The sequence below is a fragment of the Sinocyclocheilus anshuiensis genome, unplaced genomic scaffold, assembly GCF_001515605.1.
Source record: "Sinocyclocheilus anshuiensis isolate Anshui unplaced genomic scaffold, SAMN03320099.WGS_v1.1 scaffold3326, whole genome shotgun sequence".
In the NCBI taxonomy this organism is placed as follows: domain Eukaryota; kingdom Metazoa; phylum Chordata; class Actinopteri; order Cypriniformes; family Cyprinidae; genus Sinocyclocheilus; species Sinocyclocheilus anshuiensis.
In genome coordinates, this window is record NW_015541062.1 from 9445 (window position 1) to 26649 (window position 17205).

Here is a 17205-nt window from a genome sequence, read left to right on the forward strand (position 1 = left end):
AGTGATGGAATAGCTACTTCCTGTACAGATTTTCAACAGCTCCATGACGCAAAGAGGTTTTTCAAAAAATGCAATGCCGAGGAAGTTAACCTACACTTAGCCCTGAGAACTATCAAACTTATTTTTATTTTTGGTTAAGAAAGTCTCAAATTAAACCTAAATTCTGCTTGTGATTTATGGAATATAGTTTCTGCTAATTTAAGAAAAAAAACGAATTAACTGATTTGTTTGTAAAGTACACTACCGTTCAAAGGTTTGGTGTCAGTAAAATTAAATCAAATAATTAAACAATTATTTATTCCTGTGATGGCAAAGCAGATTATATATATATATATATATATATATATATATACATATATTTTTTCTTTTGATCAATTTGATGTTATTACTGAATAAAACGATTTCTTAAAAATAAATCTAATAATCTTATTAATCTTAAATGGTTGAGTATGTGCCAAAATAAAAAAATAAAATTAATTTCATTTAGATTTTCACATGGACAATACATTGTCAAATTAAAAATACAATTAATAAGCTGGCCTTTAAATTTCCTTACGAAGACTGCCAAAATTAAAATTGAATGTGAAAAAAAATTGCTAATACAGTAATGACAACATTTATATAAAAATGTAACGTTTACCGTTTTTGTCAAGAAAAGAAACTCCCCAGTTTATGTCAGCACACAACTTTTAATTTGCAAAATACCCTCCCTTTTTATATCTTATTTTATTACTTCTCGGGTATGAAAGGACTTCAGTGGCATGTAGCATGAATCAAGTTAAAGGCATGTAGTTACAAGCCAGAGACGAGAACTACAGTACATTTCCTGTCTGTGGCTCACACAAAGGCAGTTCACTGCATTAACATTTGGCAATGCTTAAAATGAAAGGCACCTATTTCCTCTGTGAGGAAGTAACAAGTTTAAAACATTTTAAAACAGATTTTGATAACAGAAGGAGAATCCAAAAGCAAGTAACATCCGTCGATACACGCGCACAGTTGCTGCATACAAGGACTGGGTCATACGGTGGTGTGCTTTCAGCAGGGGGACACAATGATGGGCTGCTGCATGTGAAAACGAAAGAAGTCCAAGCAAATCCTATGTAAACCAACAGCATAGAGTAGGTGAAGTCATTTGTATGTCCCGAAAGCCTTTGCATGTGTTTGCTTTGAGAGTGAAAGCTCCAGCTCACGCTAACTACAAATAAAAACAGAAGAAACTCTCACACCAAAAATTTAGTAATAAATAAATGTACAGTGATATCATACCTGTTCCCAACAATTGACTGTTTCTGTCAACACAATTACGATATAAATAAAAAATTCCACATAAATTACATGTTCTTACTAAAACGCTTCAAGGTTAAAAAGTACCATTGTGCTAGTCTTAGTCCTGTTATGTTTGGCATTTCCCCATACTGCTGTTATTTCTTCGGCCTCTTGAAGAGTTTGGTAAAGGTGTGCTTCTTGCGGCCCGTGCTGGAGCCTTCAGTGTCGTCTCCTATGGAGCCGCTGTCCTCGTCCACCAGGATCTTCTTGCCTGTGATCTGAGAGATTCGGTTACCACCCTTTCCTGTAGGCGATGACGGGCCGTCCTGCTCGGAGGTGTAGATGAGAGAGCGCATCGAGTCGACTGAGTTGAGGCTAGACGGCTGAGAGTGGATCTCTCCGAGACTGGCACACTTCTCCATGCCAAAGGTCTTTTTCTGCAGCAGAGGGCTGTTGGTGGAGGAACCACTGTTGGATCTGGACAGCTTATTATAGAGTGGAGTTGAGGTGCAGCGCTGGGCGTCTCCGTACTGAGACACCGAGAGGGAGGAATCCGATTCGGACCGGTTCAGATCCCTTGATGACGGGATAAGGAGAGAAGAGGATATCAGAACCTACACATTTGCTTTCCCTTAGTCTGTAAGTTAAAATTTTTGAACTTCGTCAACATGAAAGGGCAGCCACAACCCATTTACTTTCATAAAACAGTGTTTTTCCCAAGTGAAACATTGGGAATGCTGTTTGTAGTGGAATGGTGGCTCCTGAAACAACTCAAGCACCTGCAGCACTTTTGACTGAAGTCAAAGAGTCAAGTTCACCCTCAAAATTATCTCACATATTTCAATGACTTTTTAAAATCTATCATGATTTGCTATTATTCCCACAACCTTACCATTTATAGCAATGGCAATCAGCATTAAATTACTGCATTAATTATTGGCAAAATTAAAAAAAGCAGTAGCTTTTTCCAGCTGTAGTATTAAACAAGCCTAAGCAGAATTATTTAAAAAATTGCAATTTTCAAAATTAAAATATTAAAATTATTTAAAAATATACAATTATAAAATGATTTAATTATATAATGTTATAATTATTATAAATAGTTATACATAGAAAAAAAAAAATAGTTTCCCCATTTCCCTATCTGTATGGCCTAGGTAATATCACCTCCTAAAAGTTTTTATTTCCTCAGAGGCAGAACCAGTGCTATTTTAGTATCATTGAGACACTCCTATCATTTTTCAATATCTTTAATTATTTTTTGTTTTTGTATTTTCTGTTTTCATTTTAATTGACGTTTAATTACTTTTATTGTGTTTTGTCATTTTATTAGTTATTGTTTTTTTTTATATTTCTATTTCTACAAAGTTTTTATTACTTTTTATTTCTTTTTTCTTTATTATAGTAAATCTATCTATCTGTCTATCTGTCTGTCTGTCTGTCTGTCTGTCTGTCTGTCTGTCTTTCAGTTTACATTTATTTTATTTTCAAGAACCAAAGATGGTTTTAGTTTTAATTAACTTAACCCTGGATGGAACTTAAAGGGGTCCTATTATGCTCTTTTACAAAGTCTTGATTTTGTTTTGGGGGTGTACTAGAACAGGCTCTCATACTAGGTTGTAAAAGTGAAAAAGCATAATAGGACCCCTTTAAGTTCAAAATTTAAATTTAAGTTCAAAATTCAAGCTCAACGCCTGTAAATAACCGTACTGTGTGGACGTAACCGTATTAAGGACTCAAATACAGGACTGACGACCGTATTCTGCTGCTGTCAGATTTTTATTTCATATTGACTTCATGCTGGATTAGTTCAGTTTCTCACAGTGTTTACATTTAAATAGTTGAATGGAGATTAACTATTAACTAAAAAGTTAGTTCATGACAAGTGAAATTATAATATAATTATAATATAGTAAATATATTATAATTATAACGTATTACAGATACAAAATTGACATTCACAAAAATATCTTATACTAATTAGCATGAAATTAATAGATAAGCTTCATGAAATAAAAGAACTTTGTTAGCAAATTGTTGTTTAGCACTGAAAATAGTTCAGTATTTATCAATTCATAACTGGGAGGTTATGGACACCCTACACACATGCCGTGTGTGTGCACAGCAAACAGTGTGCGAGGTACCCAATGCTTTGAGTCCTCTGATCACTGCGTGAAGCAGTGAACCCTGTTGGCGGCAGACCTGAGACCACCTCCACTGAGGTGAAGTATGAGGAATGGTACTGCAGCGCAGCAAAACGAGAGCCGGAGGAGGAAGACAGGAGTGAGGTAGAGACGATGGAGGGATGAGACAGAGAGGAAGAGAGGGAAGGCATAGGGAGAGACTCCACATGGCCGATTGAGTGGCTGCGAGCCTGGCGCACATAGGGGCGGCCGGGGGGCTGCAGGGGCCCGGCCTCACTCTCATTGTCTTCTACCAACCTCTGCGAGCTCAGGTTCAGCGTGGGGTCTCCGTGTCGTGGCCGCAGGGACATTAGGCTAGGAGCTGAGAAGCACACAAACAGATGTTTATCTGTATTAGTGAGCGGACATTCAAATCATTCAGTCTAATCAAATAATCGTATCAAGTTTCTGTCCCATGAATTATAATGTTATAATTCAAAACAGGGTTCTGTGTTACATTTTGATTTTGCTTAGTTAAAACTATACAATAGAAATTAAACTAAACAACAGAAATATTGTCAGTAGACAATCATGATTTAATCTTGATTTAATTTTAAATTTTTTAATGTAATGTTTTTATTACATGTAGGTAGTTCAACGCCTGCCTTTGTTGCAAAAAAATCTACCACAGTACATATACATGCCTGAAACACATTTTGGAAGCTGGGAGGAGTGTGTTTTACAGTGATAAAAGCACATTAACTGTGGTTAATGAAGGAAAATAGAGCTGGGGAGGAAACAGAGCTGATGATATGGCACAGGAAATTAACACACAAAAGTGTGAAAGCATTGCAAGACTGCAGTGCGAAGAGGATCAATGTCCACAAAAACTGCATGATGACAGATATGCGGTTTACAGCCTACGCGAAAATAATGCAGTGATGCAGCTCTTGGTTATGTATGAAACATTTAAAATGGATAATGACTGGCTGACTGTACATTAAGGTACTTATTACACGGCTACTAAACAAATAAACGAATAAATGGACATGAAATATTGCTTTGAGTGAAATGATTTTATGTCAGAAGACTATGGAGAGAGATGAAAGATGTGAAATGAGCACAGCTAAGTAGGACACCCGTCTGATTCACCAAGAATTATATTTATTATGCTTATTTACTGTACTGTACATGCACATGAGAACTTTTTGTTAATTCCTCCCTAATTCACAACACGTGTGTACTAACATTAATTTCTAATCATTGTTGTGATGTAATGAAATTTAGAGTATTCTAAATGAGCAACTGTGTGCCTGAGGTTTTAATTTGCATAAAACATGTTGAAATACACTGTGTAAAAGTCTTAGGCCATTAGTATTTTCGCCAACAAAAAAATGGTTTTAAGTCAGTTATTTCTGTCTTTTGCTGTAGTGTGTCAGTAGGAAATATCAGTTTACATTTCCAAACATTCTTTCCAAACATTCCTTTTGCCATTTATTGTAATAATCCAGTGAGATTTTTGTATCCACAAGGAGTCTGACAGCAGCCAGTGCTCCACACAGAGATCTGATCTCACCATCATCCAGTCAGTCTGGAATGACATGAAGAATCAGAAAAAACTGAGACAGACTAAATCCAGAAGAACTGTGGCAACGTCTCCAAGACACTTGAAGAAACTTCCTGCAAAGCTACAGTGCTGTGAAAAGTTCTAGGCACTTGTGTAAACATGCTGTAAAGTTAGGATGCTTTCAAAAATAATGTCATAAATAGATTTTATTTATCAATTAACTTATATTAACTAAATCAAATCAATATTTAGTGTGACCTTCCTTTGCGTTTAAAACAGTTTTTGCCCTAGGTGCACTAGTTTTTCAGGTAGCTTTGTAGGTAAGTTTCTTCAAGTGTCTTGGAGATGTTGCCACAGTTCTTCTGGATTTAGTCTGTCTCAGTTTTTTCTGATTCTTCATGTAATCCCAGACGGACTGGATGAAGGTGAGATCAGATCTCTGTGTGCAGCACTGGCTGCTGTCAGACTCCTAAATATACAAAAATCTCACTGGATTATTACAATAGAAATGTTAACTGATATTTCATACTGACACACGCACTGGCTGTTGTCAGACTCCTTGTGGATACAAAAATCTCACTGGAGTATTACAATAAATGGCAAAATGAATGTTTGGAAATGTAAACTGATATTTCCTACTGACACACTACTGACAAGACAGAAATAACTGGCTTAAAACCATTTTTTTTGTTGGTGAATAAAAAAATAGTGGCCTAAGACTTTTGCACAGTATGTAGATTAAACCATTTAATCTATTTCAACATTAGTAGGCCACCAAGAATATGTGATTTTTTTAAGTATGTGTGGTTTCAGTTGTTCCTACATTTTTCACAATTTAGAATAATATTCAGTTACTGATGAAACATGGTTTGTTTGTTAAAACATTTGTATGCAGATTTCATGTACATATTTGCATGCATGCACAGTTGAATGAAACCCATTATCTGCTTGTGACTACAACTTATACAAATTATACGAGCATATACAAAATCAATGTACAAAAATGTTTATGCGCAGAACTTTGCAATCGTCCATTCAAAATATTCCAAAGAGCCGTGTAGTAAGTTTAAATACAGGCTTTACACACTGCGCTTAAAAGGATAGTTCACCCAAAAATGAAAATTCTGTCATTAATTACTCACCCTCATGTCGTTTCAAACCCGTAAGACCTTCGTTCATCTTCGGAACACAAATTAAGATTTTTGAGGGAAACTGAGAGCTCTCTGACCCTGCATAGACAGCAACGCAACTGAAATGTTCCCAAGTCCAGAAACGTAGCAAGGAGATCTGTAAAATAATCCATGTGACATCAGTGGTTCAACCGCAATTATACGAAGCTACGAGAATACTTTTTGTGCGCAAAAGAAAAAAAAAACGACTTTATTCAACAATTCGTCTCCTCCGCATCACCCTGTAGCGCCATTTTGGAGAGTATCAGCTGGACTAAACAATGTATGCTGTTCTGTGTCAGCTGCGTCACGCCGGATCTGTTTCCTACGTTGTTGTGATTTGATCTGCACGGAAACAGCGTATCCGTGTGACGCAGCTGATTTACGTCCAGCGGATATTCTCCAAAATGGCACCAAGGTGATGTGGAGGAGACGAATTGTTGAATAAAGTCGTTTTTTTTTTCTTTTGCGCACAAAAAGTATTCTCGTAGCTTCGTATAATTGCGGTTGAACCACTGATGTTATATGGATTATTTTACCGATCTCCTTACTACGTTTCTGGACTTGAGAACATTCCAGTTGTGTTGCTGTCTATGCAGGGTCAGACAGCTCTCAGATTCCATCAAAAATATCTTAATTTGTGTTCCGAAGATGAACGAAGGTCTTACGAGTTTGAAACGACATGAGGGTGAGTAATTAATGACAGAATTTTCATTTTCGAGTGAACTAACCCTTTAACACTGGGTTAACGTTTTTTTAACCCTAGATTAAGGCCATTTTAACCTTGGTTTAACAAATTGTTACCCACTAAATTGTAAAAAGAAGGTTGACAAATTGATTTTAAATAGTTGCTGTGCTAAAGACAATATTGGGAATCACTAACCTAGAAACCCAGCAACAGAACAAGAAGAAAAAAAGTAAAAATAACCCAGGGTTAACTATTTCAGTGTGAAAAGCACATAGATATATTAAAAAAGAGAAAACTTTGGGTTAGCTAGCTTCTGTGCTAGCTACAGAGCATTGTTTTGCAGCACAACTTCAATATAAAGTGTGGTCACACAAGTGATATTTTGGCGGAAATTTGTGGACAAAAAAGGTCCTCTGTCTATGGTAAATAGTGTAGAGATGTATAAAACACACCTCACACAGACGTCATTTTCAAACAAAGCAGCTTTCTGTCGGACAGTGTGGCAAATTCTCACGACCAGCCTGAAACTATTGCAAAGCTATCTGCAAGCTAAAATTCCTGATCGTGAGAATTCCTGTTGTAATGAATGTATTTAGCCCGCAAAACTTCAAACAACGTTAAATGTGACAGTACTTTAAAACTTGCTATTTTGGGATGTTAAGTTGTCATCAGTGTAGACGTAGAATCAGTGGCTTCTAATTCATAACATCTACGATAATGATCGCAATAGACCTGGTAAATTTTGGTCAACATTTTACATTCTCTGGTGTTTATCCACACTGAGATGAATATAAAGAGCACCACTGATTTCACATCTGCACTTTAAAACGTTTAAAGGTGTCTTTTTAAGAGCTGGATACACAATTTCCATCTAGAAGGTCTTAAATGGGCAGTGGGAATGGCACAGAAAGGTTTGCTTTGTGTTAGCATTGGCTGAGAGAATAAAGGGGGTGCTGCCAACCAGAAGGGATTGGTTTCCACAGGGATTGGCTCTCGGAAGCCACGGGCCAAAGGTCGCTCACTCGCCGATCCATCTGCCAGGCGGCATCTGCGGACATTAGCCAATGATATCACACCACGGAAAAGCAAAGCTCAACGGAAAGCTTAATTGCCATGTATTAGGGTTAGAAAACTGGTCACTGGATCATTTTAATGTGGTTATAGACGGCTGAGAAGCTTTATATTGCGACACAGATGAATATGTTCAGATTCAGCAACATGAAAGTATGTTTAACTCATTGTACCACATTTGTGTGCATGATAAACTCACATTGCAGGGTTCCTGGGGAAAGTATGTCCTCATCCATGTCGTCTAGGTCATCGGATAGCAGTAGGTGTTGGGGTACAGCGGGGCGTATGCCCAGGAAAACAGGGTCCAGGTTGAGGGCAGAGGCCAGAGACGACATGCCAGGGTTATTAACAATATTAAACCCCGTCAGAATCTCAATTTGCTGCCATCGATGAAGCTTTTCTCTCAGAGCAGCAGTCACTTCTCCCAGAGCCTGTCTGCAGAAGTTAGAGAGAAAGAGAGGTGAGGTTTGGTTTTGTTGCTCTACACTCTAAAAATAAAGGTCCTTATCTATTATTCCATGAAGAACATCCATGGAACCTTTCCATTCCACAAAAGGTTCTTTATAGTGGATTAAAGGTTCTTCAGATTAATAAAAAGTTCACATTAAGAAACAAATGGCTCTTTTAAGGACTTCTCATTGAAAGGTTTTTTGGGAACCAATAATGGTTCTTTAATAGCATTGCTGCAAAAAACACTCTCTGGAACCTTTATTTTTAATTGTGTAGGTTAAAACAGGTCTTTATTTCAGCTTGCACATTACATCCAAAAATGGTAAGAGCGACTCACTTGGCTGAGAGGATTTTGTGATCAACATCGTCCAGTGAAGAGCTGTGGGCCACGTGAAACGTCCCAAAGAGTGTTCCTCTCTTCTTCTTGATTTTTTCTGCCTGTTATGGTGGTCACAACTTCATAGTTAACAGCACTACTTAGATGTTCAGCTCGTGGAACAGGCAAACTAGATTTAATATTCAGTTAAAGCTTGTAATCTGTGAGTATTTGACCGTCTCACCCCTTCTTTAGCCACTATGAGCTGTCTTTCTGCTTGCTGTTTCTTAATGTTGTAGTACTGCACTTCCACCTCGTGTGTGAGCTGCAGCCATTTCTGCAGAGCTTCAGGAGGAGCCCAGCCACTCCTCAACTCCAGCTCCCTCTCAGCCTTCTTCAGAGCCATTCGCACCTAAAACAAACACACAAACTCATTAATATTGGCTGCAGGAGGGAGGATGTTTTGAGGAGAGAATTGTGTAAAACCTCTTCTGTGCCACTTCAGCAGTTCCCATGGTGATGGGACACCTGTAAGGTGAATGTTGCTGGCAAGTCAATGGTGAAAAAAGCACTACTTTTCAACAAAATAAATCTAAGGGCAGGAACTACACATAGAAATGATAACTTTAGTTGAATTTCATAATAGTGCTGTCAAAAGATTTAAAAAAAATTGCACATTTTTTTCTGAAATTAATCACGATTAATCCAACCTAATATTTAAGTTTTTAAATATTAAATATTCATTTCAAATATAGCCATTCAACATTACAGTATAACTGAGAGCTATCAATTTTAACATTTATTAGACTTTCAAAAATAACTTCTAATTTAAGTGAACTTAAAACAATCTACACATACAGTAAACCCTTTATAATAAATGTCACATTTAACTGCCCTTCAGCAAGTAGGAAATATAAAGAAATGGAATAAAGTTATCAAACACTAAATTCTAAATTAAATATACATGAATCCTTAAAGCTACAAAATGATTGATTTCCTCTTTTCCTCTTTTTTCTTTTGTTCTTTGATTAACAGACATCACAGCAGCTGGGTTATTAGGTTATTTGGCTGCTATTACTTTAAGAGCTGCTGCTGCTGCTGAACATGACACGCATCGTATTTTCTCACAAATATTTACCTTTTCTGACCCACTTCAGGTCTTAACGTCTCTACTAATAAGCTGACAATTTGAATCGGGTTTGTTAGATGAGGGAAACAGTGCTGGGCTGCTCCAGGATACTTACATGCATGCACAGTTTTAAGGCAGCTTTAATGGCCTTTCTGGTACCTTCATGACTTAGCTGATTACATAAATACCTCTGTTACGGGCTGTCAAGCATAAAGAGTGCATGACGAAGGAGTCCAAGTAAGATCTTTTAATAAACCAACAGGGAGAAAACAAGAACATCCATAATCCAAAACAATAGCAGACACTGAACTGCTGAAGATACAGGGTTTAAATACATGGAAAATGTAATCAAGATGAAAACAGAACAGGTGTGGAGCCAAATAACAACTAAGGGAACAAACTAGGGAACTAATGCAGGGGAACAGAGATACAGAGAAAACTAAACCGAATTGGAACAGAACAGAACATAAACGTGACAACCACATTGCATGCTCGTAGTTTCTTTTGCTCTTTAATATGAAATGCTATACAGCATGCCAGCGCATTTGTGTGTGCAATTGAGGAGCACATACTATGCGCATAGTATAACGGCAGGAAAATTGTTTTTTACTGATATATGGCCTGACAACATCTCATCTGACTGCAGTTCAATGTTGTTCTACAGAAGCTCCCTCGTCACCTGTACCTTTTCCTCACTCGTTTGACTAGAGCCTGATGCTGAGGCAAAGTTGGAGTGCACGTCTGAAAAGTCTCCCATTTGATGTGGTCGTAAATGCGTTATGCGTCTAAATAAATGCTATCCTTGTCAAGAAAAAAAGAGACAGAAGCAGCACTTGTGAGTGGGGTGGCCAACCCTGCATTAATTGCGTAAAATATTTTTAAAGCCGTGAAATTTCATAATTTTTACTTTCTGCTATATTTTGCACTCAAATAATAGATTGTTTTACATTTTTTATCTTATGAATTTATATTTTATAAACTCTATGTATTTAATTTTGTAATTGTATTTTTAATAAATTTTAGTTTTACATTTTTTTTTTTTATTTGATGATACATATAACTTAAATCTATGAGAAACTGTGAGGATGTCCAAACATGTTGCTAATAAGCGAACAGTGAAAAGAGGCATGTGTTTCAACGTAAAACATGCTATTTATATTTACAAGGTATCGAAAGATTTACAGAAAAAAGGAAAAAAGCATCCTCTTGAAATGTTTAAACAAAATAAATTGAAGGGGATGTTTTACAGGTTTAACTAAATGTTTAAACAACATTTTGATAAGAGTTTTAACAATTACCAAAAAAAAGTCTACAGACTATACAAAACTTTTTTTTTGTTTTTGTGCAAAACTGTGCACATTTAATGAGACAATGCCTCATTTGCATATTTGCATAAATGAAATAAATGTGGTAAAAGTTGCCTCTGGCAAGGTTTAATTTTGATAAAAGGAAAGAAAAAAACATCTCCTCGCAAGTTGTACCTACTGTTAATAAGGCCTTGTGATACCTGTTCCAGCTCCTGCTCTGCATATTTCTGTCTGCTCAACTCGTTCTCAGTTCCCTCACGCAGTTCTCGTAGTCTTTGTGCCTCCTGCTTGGCTGCATCAATCTCGCTTCGCATCTCCCGCTCCAGGTTGACCTTCTCCTCCTCCACCGTGTGATGCTCTTCCTGTGCAGTCTGCAGCCTAAACAGAAGCACATCATCAATCTCAAACTGAACCACTATGGATTTGTTACTTAACCAACAAGATAATATAGTTTCCCTCAATCACCAGCAGGTGGCGCACTGGAGAAATGAGCAGACATGAAAAGGGAACTGGATCTGCAAGACTCTACCACACCTCTTCCTTCTCATGAAAAGACAGCTGAACAAGATGTGGCCTGTTCAGTGTGGTAATTATGTGTTGAAACGTCCTTACAGCTTTACAGGGAAATCTCACCTCTCAGCTAAGAGTTTCCGGGACATGGATGGCTAAATTTAGATATTCATGTGGCTTAATGATGCACTTGGTTGACAAGAAGTCTTCAATTCAATTTAAAATTATTGAAATCAGCTTTGTTTGACATATCTGTGATATTATCACACAGTCTATGTATTTTTCTCCTTTATTATTCAACGAAATTAGAAGAAAAGAAAAAGAGGGTGGGGGAACATAAAAGTGGAGAGGGCTGATCAGTGCACTGGATAGCCTTCTCTCCTGCTGACATAGTCCCAGTTCAAACAGTAGGTGAGGTATAAATCAAACTGTCATTGATATGACAGTGGCCAAGTCAGAGTGTAACACTCACTCATAAACACTCTGGGAGGGAGAGCATAAGATAAATGAAAAGGAAGGAAATTAACAGCAGAGGACAACTACAAAAGTTCACAAGGTAAAAAAAAACTTAGACAGGATAGACAGACGGACAGGATAGACAGACAGGACAGACAGACAGACAGACAGACAGACGGATAGATAGATAGATAGATAGATAGATAGATAGATAGATAGATAGATAGGCAGACAGACAGACATACAGATAGACAGACAGACAGATAGATAGATAGATAGATAGGTGTATATGCAGACAGACAGACAGACAGATAGGTGTATATGCAGACAGACAGACAGACAGACAGACAGATAGATTGATAGATAGATAGATAGATAGATAGATAGATAGATAGATATATAGGTGTATATGCAGACACACAGACAGACACACAGACAGATAGGTAGATAGATAGGTGTATATGCAGATAGACAGACAGACAAATAAATAGATAGATAGACAGACAGACAGACAGACAGACAGATAGATAGATAGATAGGTGTATATGCAGACAGACAGACAGACACACACAGACAGATAGGTAGATAGAAAGGTGTATATGCAGATAGACAGACAGATAGATAGATAGATAGACAGACAGACAGACAGACAGACAGATAGATAGATAGATATGCAGACAGACAGATAGATAAATAGACAGACAGACAGACGATAGATAGACAGACAGACAGACAGATAGGTGTATATGCAGACAGACAGACAGATACATAGACAGACAGGCAGACAGACAGACAGATATGTGTATATGCAGACAGACAGACAGACAGACAGACAGACAGATAGATAGATAGATAGATAGATAGATAGATAGGTGTATATGCAGACAGAGAGATAGACAGACAGACAGACAGACAGATAGATAGATATGTGTATAACCTCCTGTTAATAAGGCCTTGTGATACCTGTTCCAGTTCCTGCTCTGCATATTTCTGTCTGCTCAACTCGTTCTCAGTTCCCTCACGCAGTTCTTGATAGATAGATAGATAGATAGATAGTCAAATATATATATATATCTTGTAAACATTAACATTAGTGTTTCAATAAAGCATGAACTTTTCAATAATTATTTATCTGATTAAGGAATGGTTGCCATGGAAAATGGCCAATATATACCGATTTTGGTACTTTTGAAAGAAGTCTATGCTCTTGCTCACCAAGATTGCTTTTATTTGATTTTTCCATACATTTTTGCCATATGTACATTAACTGACAGTCACCACTGATAAGCTACCACTAAATATTGTAGAAACATAATTTTCTGTAAAGTTGCTTTGCAACGATTTGTATCGTCAAAAGCGCTTCTTTGATGAATAAAAACTTTATTGAAGAGCATTTATTTGAAATAACATTACACATTCCATACATACTGAGACTAGTCCTGACAGAATCACTTAGCAATCTTGCGATGTCATGACCAGCTAAAACTTTTGCTTGAGATGTGAAAGATTGTTTACCTAGCTGAGTTCTTCAAACTTCACAAACCACAGGAATTTATTGCTAACTTACAAACAGACCTTCCTCCATCTAGAAATGTAGTCCTGCCTCAATAAGATATCGAAAACATTTTTTTCAGCTGAGGATTTTGGATGGCAGAGAGTCCTCATTTCTTCATTTGTATGTGCTGAAGCTGAAATTTGTAAACAGACCGGAGAGGTGAATAACTGCCATAGCTGAGATTATTAAGAGGCTCCGGACAGAATCTGGAACCGGGAGGGATAAACCACTCAGACAACAGACCAGACAATTCACAGACACACTGGTATATTTAGACAGTTTATAAAGTGATTACATCGAATTCCTTCAATTAGTATGAATTTACAAGAACATAAGGCTCCAAAAAAAGAAAAAATATCTTTAACCAATCACAAAATTTCATACAATTTCAACAAATTTTATTTCAAACAGAGTGCTTGACTTTGGCCAGTAAACTACCACCTAGCAATCGCTCAGAGTAAAGGCCCGTTCACACCAAGCACGATAACTATAAAGATAACGATAAAGATATAGTTTTAAAAATCGTTCTCAATATTAAAGAATAGCATATTTCACAACACAGCTATAACGATAACGATACAGAGGAACGATATCGTTGTGATCACTTTCAAAACGATTTTTTTTTCCAGCTGATGAACGATAAAACACTGACAGCCAATCAAACGAGCGCAAGAATTTAAAGCGGCAGACACACGTGCGCTTAGAATAAACAGACGATATCGTTCGCTGGTGTGGACGCTAATATCGTTATCTTTATAGTTATCTTTATAGTTATCGTTCTTGGTGTGAACGGGGCTTTAGAGTGTTTACTCTTTTAGATGTCATAGCCCACCAAATACAATCATACTCATGCTTGGGAGCATTCTAAAATTTTAAAGGCATCTATATAGTTTCTTGCCTAAAGACCCAATTTAAATGTGAAAAATCACTAATATAAATATTTCAAAAATGTTATTTGGAAAATATTTTGCTTCCATTCTATTTCAATATTATGCATTTTTCCTTCTCGTACTATACAAATACTGTACTTTTATAGCAGTCTATTTATTTATTTACTTAATCTACTTTTTATTAATTTTTTTACATTTTTCCACAGACCCCATAGCACTTCCTTGTAGTCCCCAAGGACCCTGTTTGTAAACCCCTGGTTCTGAGTACCCTAGCAACCGCATAGCAACTACTCAACTACAAATAAATGCATTGGTAACCACTCACAACACCCTAGCATGAAAGCACCACCAAAATATTGTTTAATCAGTAAGCATTAACCTAAAAACATAATTTTTTCATAGTTTTACATGTATGCCTACTTATGTAATAAAGCATAGGCAAGTGCAGGACACATAAAAGATCAAGCACAGAAGGAATATGGCTCTAGCAGCCTTGTGCTTTATCATGTTTCATATACTAACAGTGCATCATCTAAAATTCTTGCAACAAATATCATGCAGTCCTTGACAGCCTTTGGGATTAAGATGGTGTTGTGTCTAATACCGTTACAATAGCACTTTTCTTACCACCAGCATCTTTGACAGGTTTGACTCTGGCTGATGTTCTAGGTAGAGACATTCACATGAACTAGCAATCATATGAATGCCCTCGACCTTTTCCATCTATCTCTCTCTCTCACCTATTTATTGATAACATCTGTCCCATCATCCCTCGCTTTTCTGTTTCACCAGCTGTACTTGAGTATCACGCTGTAACAGTTGACATTAATGGGACATACCTCTTCTGTCTGGCTCTTGTACTCCAATAAGTCTGACTATTTTCAGAAGCAGAGGATATTTGCTCACGAGAAAAGAAAACAGACTAAACCTTCCCTTGATTTTAGCACGTAACGAGCAATGGATACAGCAGTCTGGACTTCATCCAGCGAACCCTCTGCAAACATCAATCCAGAAAAACGTATGCCTCACAGAACATTTCCAAGCTAGTGTTTTTCTAAAACAGGAAGGAGAATTAAGAAAATGGTTCCAACAATTCAGCAGAAAGATAAAGCAAATAACTGGGTATTATTAAATGGATAATTCTACTTCTGGAAGCCAATCGTCTATACAGCATTTCAGTCACACTAAAATACAAAATATAATAACAGTTATGAACAAAATGAACAAAAAATGTGATTCGTCTATTATTATTTAAGTGATGATGCAACTCTAGCATGATTAATGGACAGTTCAAATGAATCAAAATTACCAACTCTTGCCAATGAATCAGAACTGATTAATTCAAATGGACAGTTTGAACTGATTCACAGTAATGAATCGATCATACCAATTCTTGCCAATGAATCAGTATTAATTCAAATGGTTTAAAATAATTCACAGAAATTAATTAAATACCAATTCTTGCCAATGAATAATAATTCCTTCATTCAAAGAAATGAAGCGATCTTTCCAAATCTTGCGGATGAATCAAAATTAATTAATTAATTAAGATGGACAGTTTAAACTGATTCACAGAAATCAATCAAACTTACCCACTAAATCAGGGTATCTTCCGATCATTTGTTTTTTAATTTAATATTGAAATCTGACAAATGAAAAACGGCACATATTTCGTTTTTCAATTGTTCAAACAAAACGAAAAATCAAGAATCCAGCTTCATTTTTCGTTTTTACGTTCAGGGATAGAAAACGAATAAACAACTTGAATATTCGATCTCTACTTGTGGGCGGGAATTAAACGCCCCTCTCCGCTGATTGGTCAACTAAACATTACAACATAATAATAGTCCTAAAAAAATTAAAAAACATAATAATAGTCCTCCGCTTCTATTGATTCTTAACATGTTTATTTCTACTACATTTTATCTCTTTCTCTTCATCAAACAGCCAGATTAATGAATGGCTTGACACAAACCGTACCGAGGCAGAGTCTTTGGTCCTTTGGCTCACCGCCTGATCTATTATAGCTAACTATCAAAATCTGTGTGGCAAAGCTGCGCAACACACTGCAGCGCGGGGAGAATGTATTGTAGTGAAGCACAGACTATCAATTTATGTGAACATACAGTCATAACTTTTGTTTCAGACAATACGCTGCGTTTTAGACAGAGGAAGAACTTAATGTGACAGATAGGAAAAGAAATGACTTTGTGTAATTTACCTTCACAGCACATCTATTTATTTATTTTTTTTGAGTTTTATTCATAGAGCACTTTCTAGAAATGTAGGAAATCATATGTTGTTATCCCACTGGCATGGGACTATTTGTTCGTCAGAGTGCTTGTTTCAGTGATTGAATTTAGTGAAATGTGAATTTGATGTCATGATTTGAAGGTGAACTCGTTTGAGTTATAAGAACATATCCAAACCCTGAAATAACACTTCGAACAATAAGCCAGTGTCATCAGTGTCAGAAATTAACTTTCCCATAAGGGGCAACTGATTTTCAGTTTATTTATTTATTTACTTTTTATTTTTTTTACCCTTTGTATGTCATCTTTAATGTTAAATTCTTACATCAAATAAATTAGAATAATATGACAATAGGCTGTTACCAATTAAATCAGTATTCAGTGATATAGATAGAACCTGCGCCTGAAGATGCTTTTAGATGTATTTACAGTTTAATGCTGATCAGACGGCTG

The 17205-nt window shown here is 36.6% G+C and overlaps 1 protein-coding gene across 3 annotated transcripts; it reads right to left on the reverse strand.

Moving 5' to 3' along the window:
* Nucleotides 1-515: 515 nt before the first annotated feature.
* Nucleotides 516-13083, reverse strand: LOC107690658 (stromal interaction molecule 1-like). 3 transcript variants are annotated; one of them, XM_016489038.1, is made up of 8 exons: nt 13019-13083; nt 11290-11467; nt 8898-9065; nt 8675-8775; nt 8087-8322; nt 7778-7864; nt 3711-3774; nt 516-1845 (listed from the first exon to the last, which is right to left on the reverse strand). In XM_016489038.1, exons 1-8 carry the CDS (start codon nt 13039-13041, stop codon nt 1425-1427), a joined length of 1278 nt encoding a protein of 425 aa, XP_016344524.1. In that variant the 5' UTR covers nt 13042-13083; the 3' UTR covers nt 516-1424. The 3 variants fall into 3 exon arrangements, with proteins under 3 accessions (XP_016344524.1, XP_016344525.1, XP_016344526.1); XM_016489039.1 differs by lacking the exon at nt 7778-7864; XM_016489040.1 differs by lacking the exon at nt 13019-13083 and having other exon boundaries at nt 11268-11391.
* Nucleotides 13084-17205: the final 4122 nt, after the last annotated feature.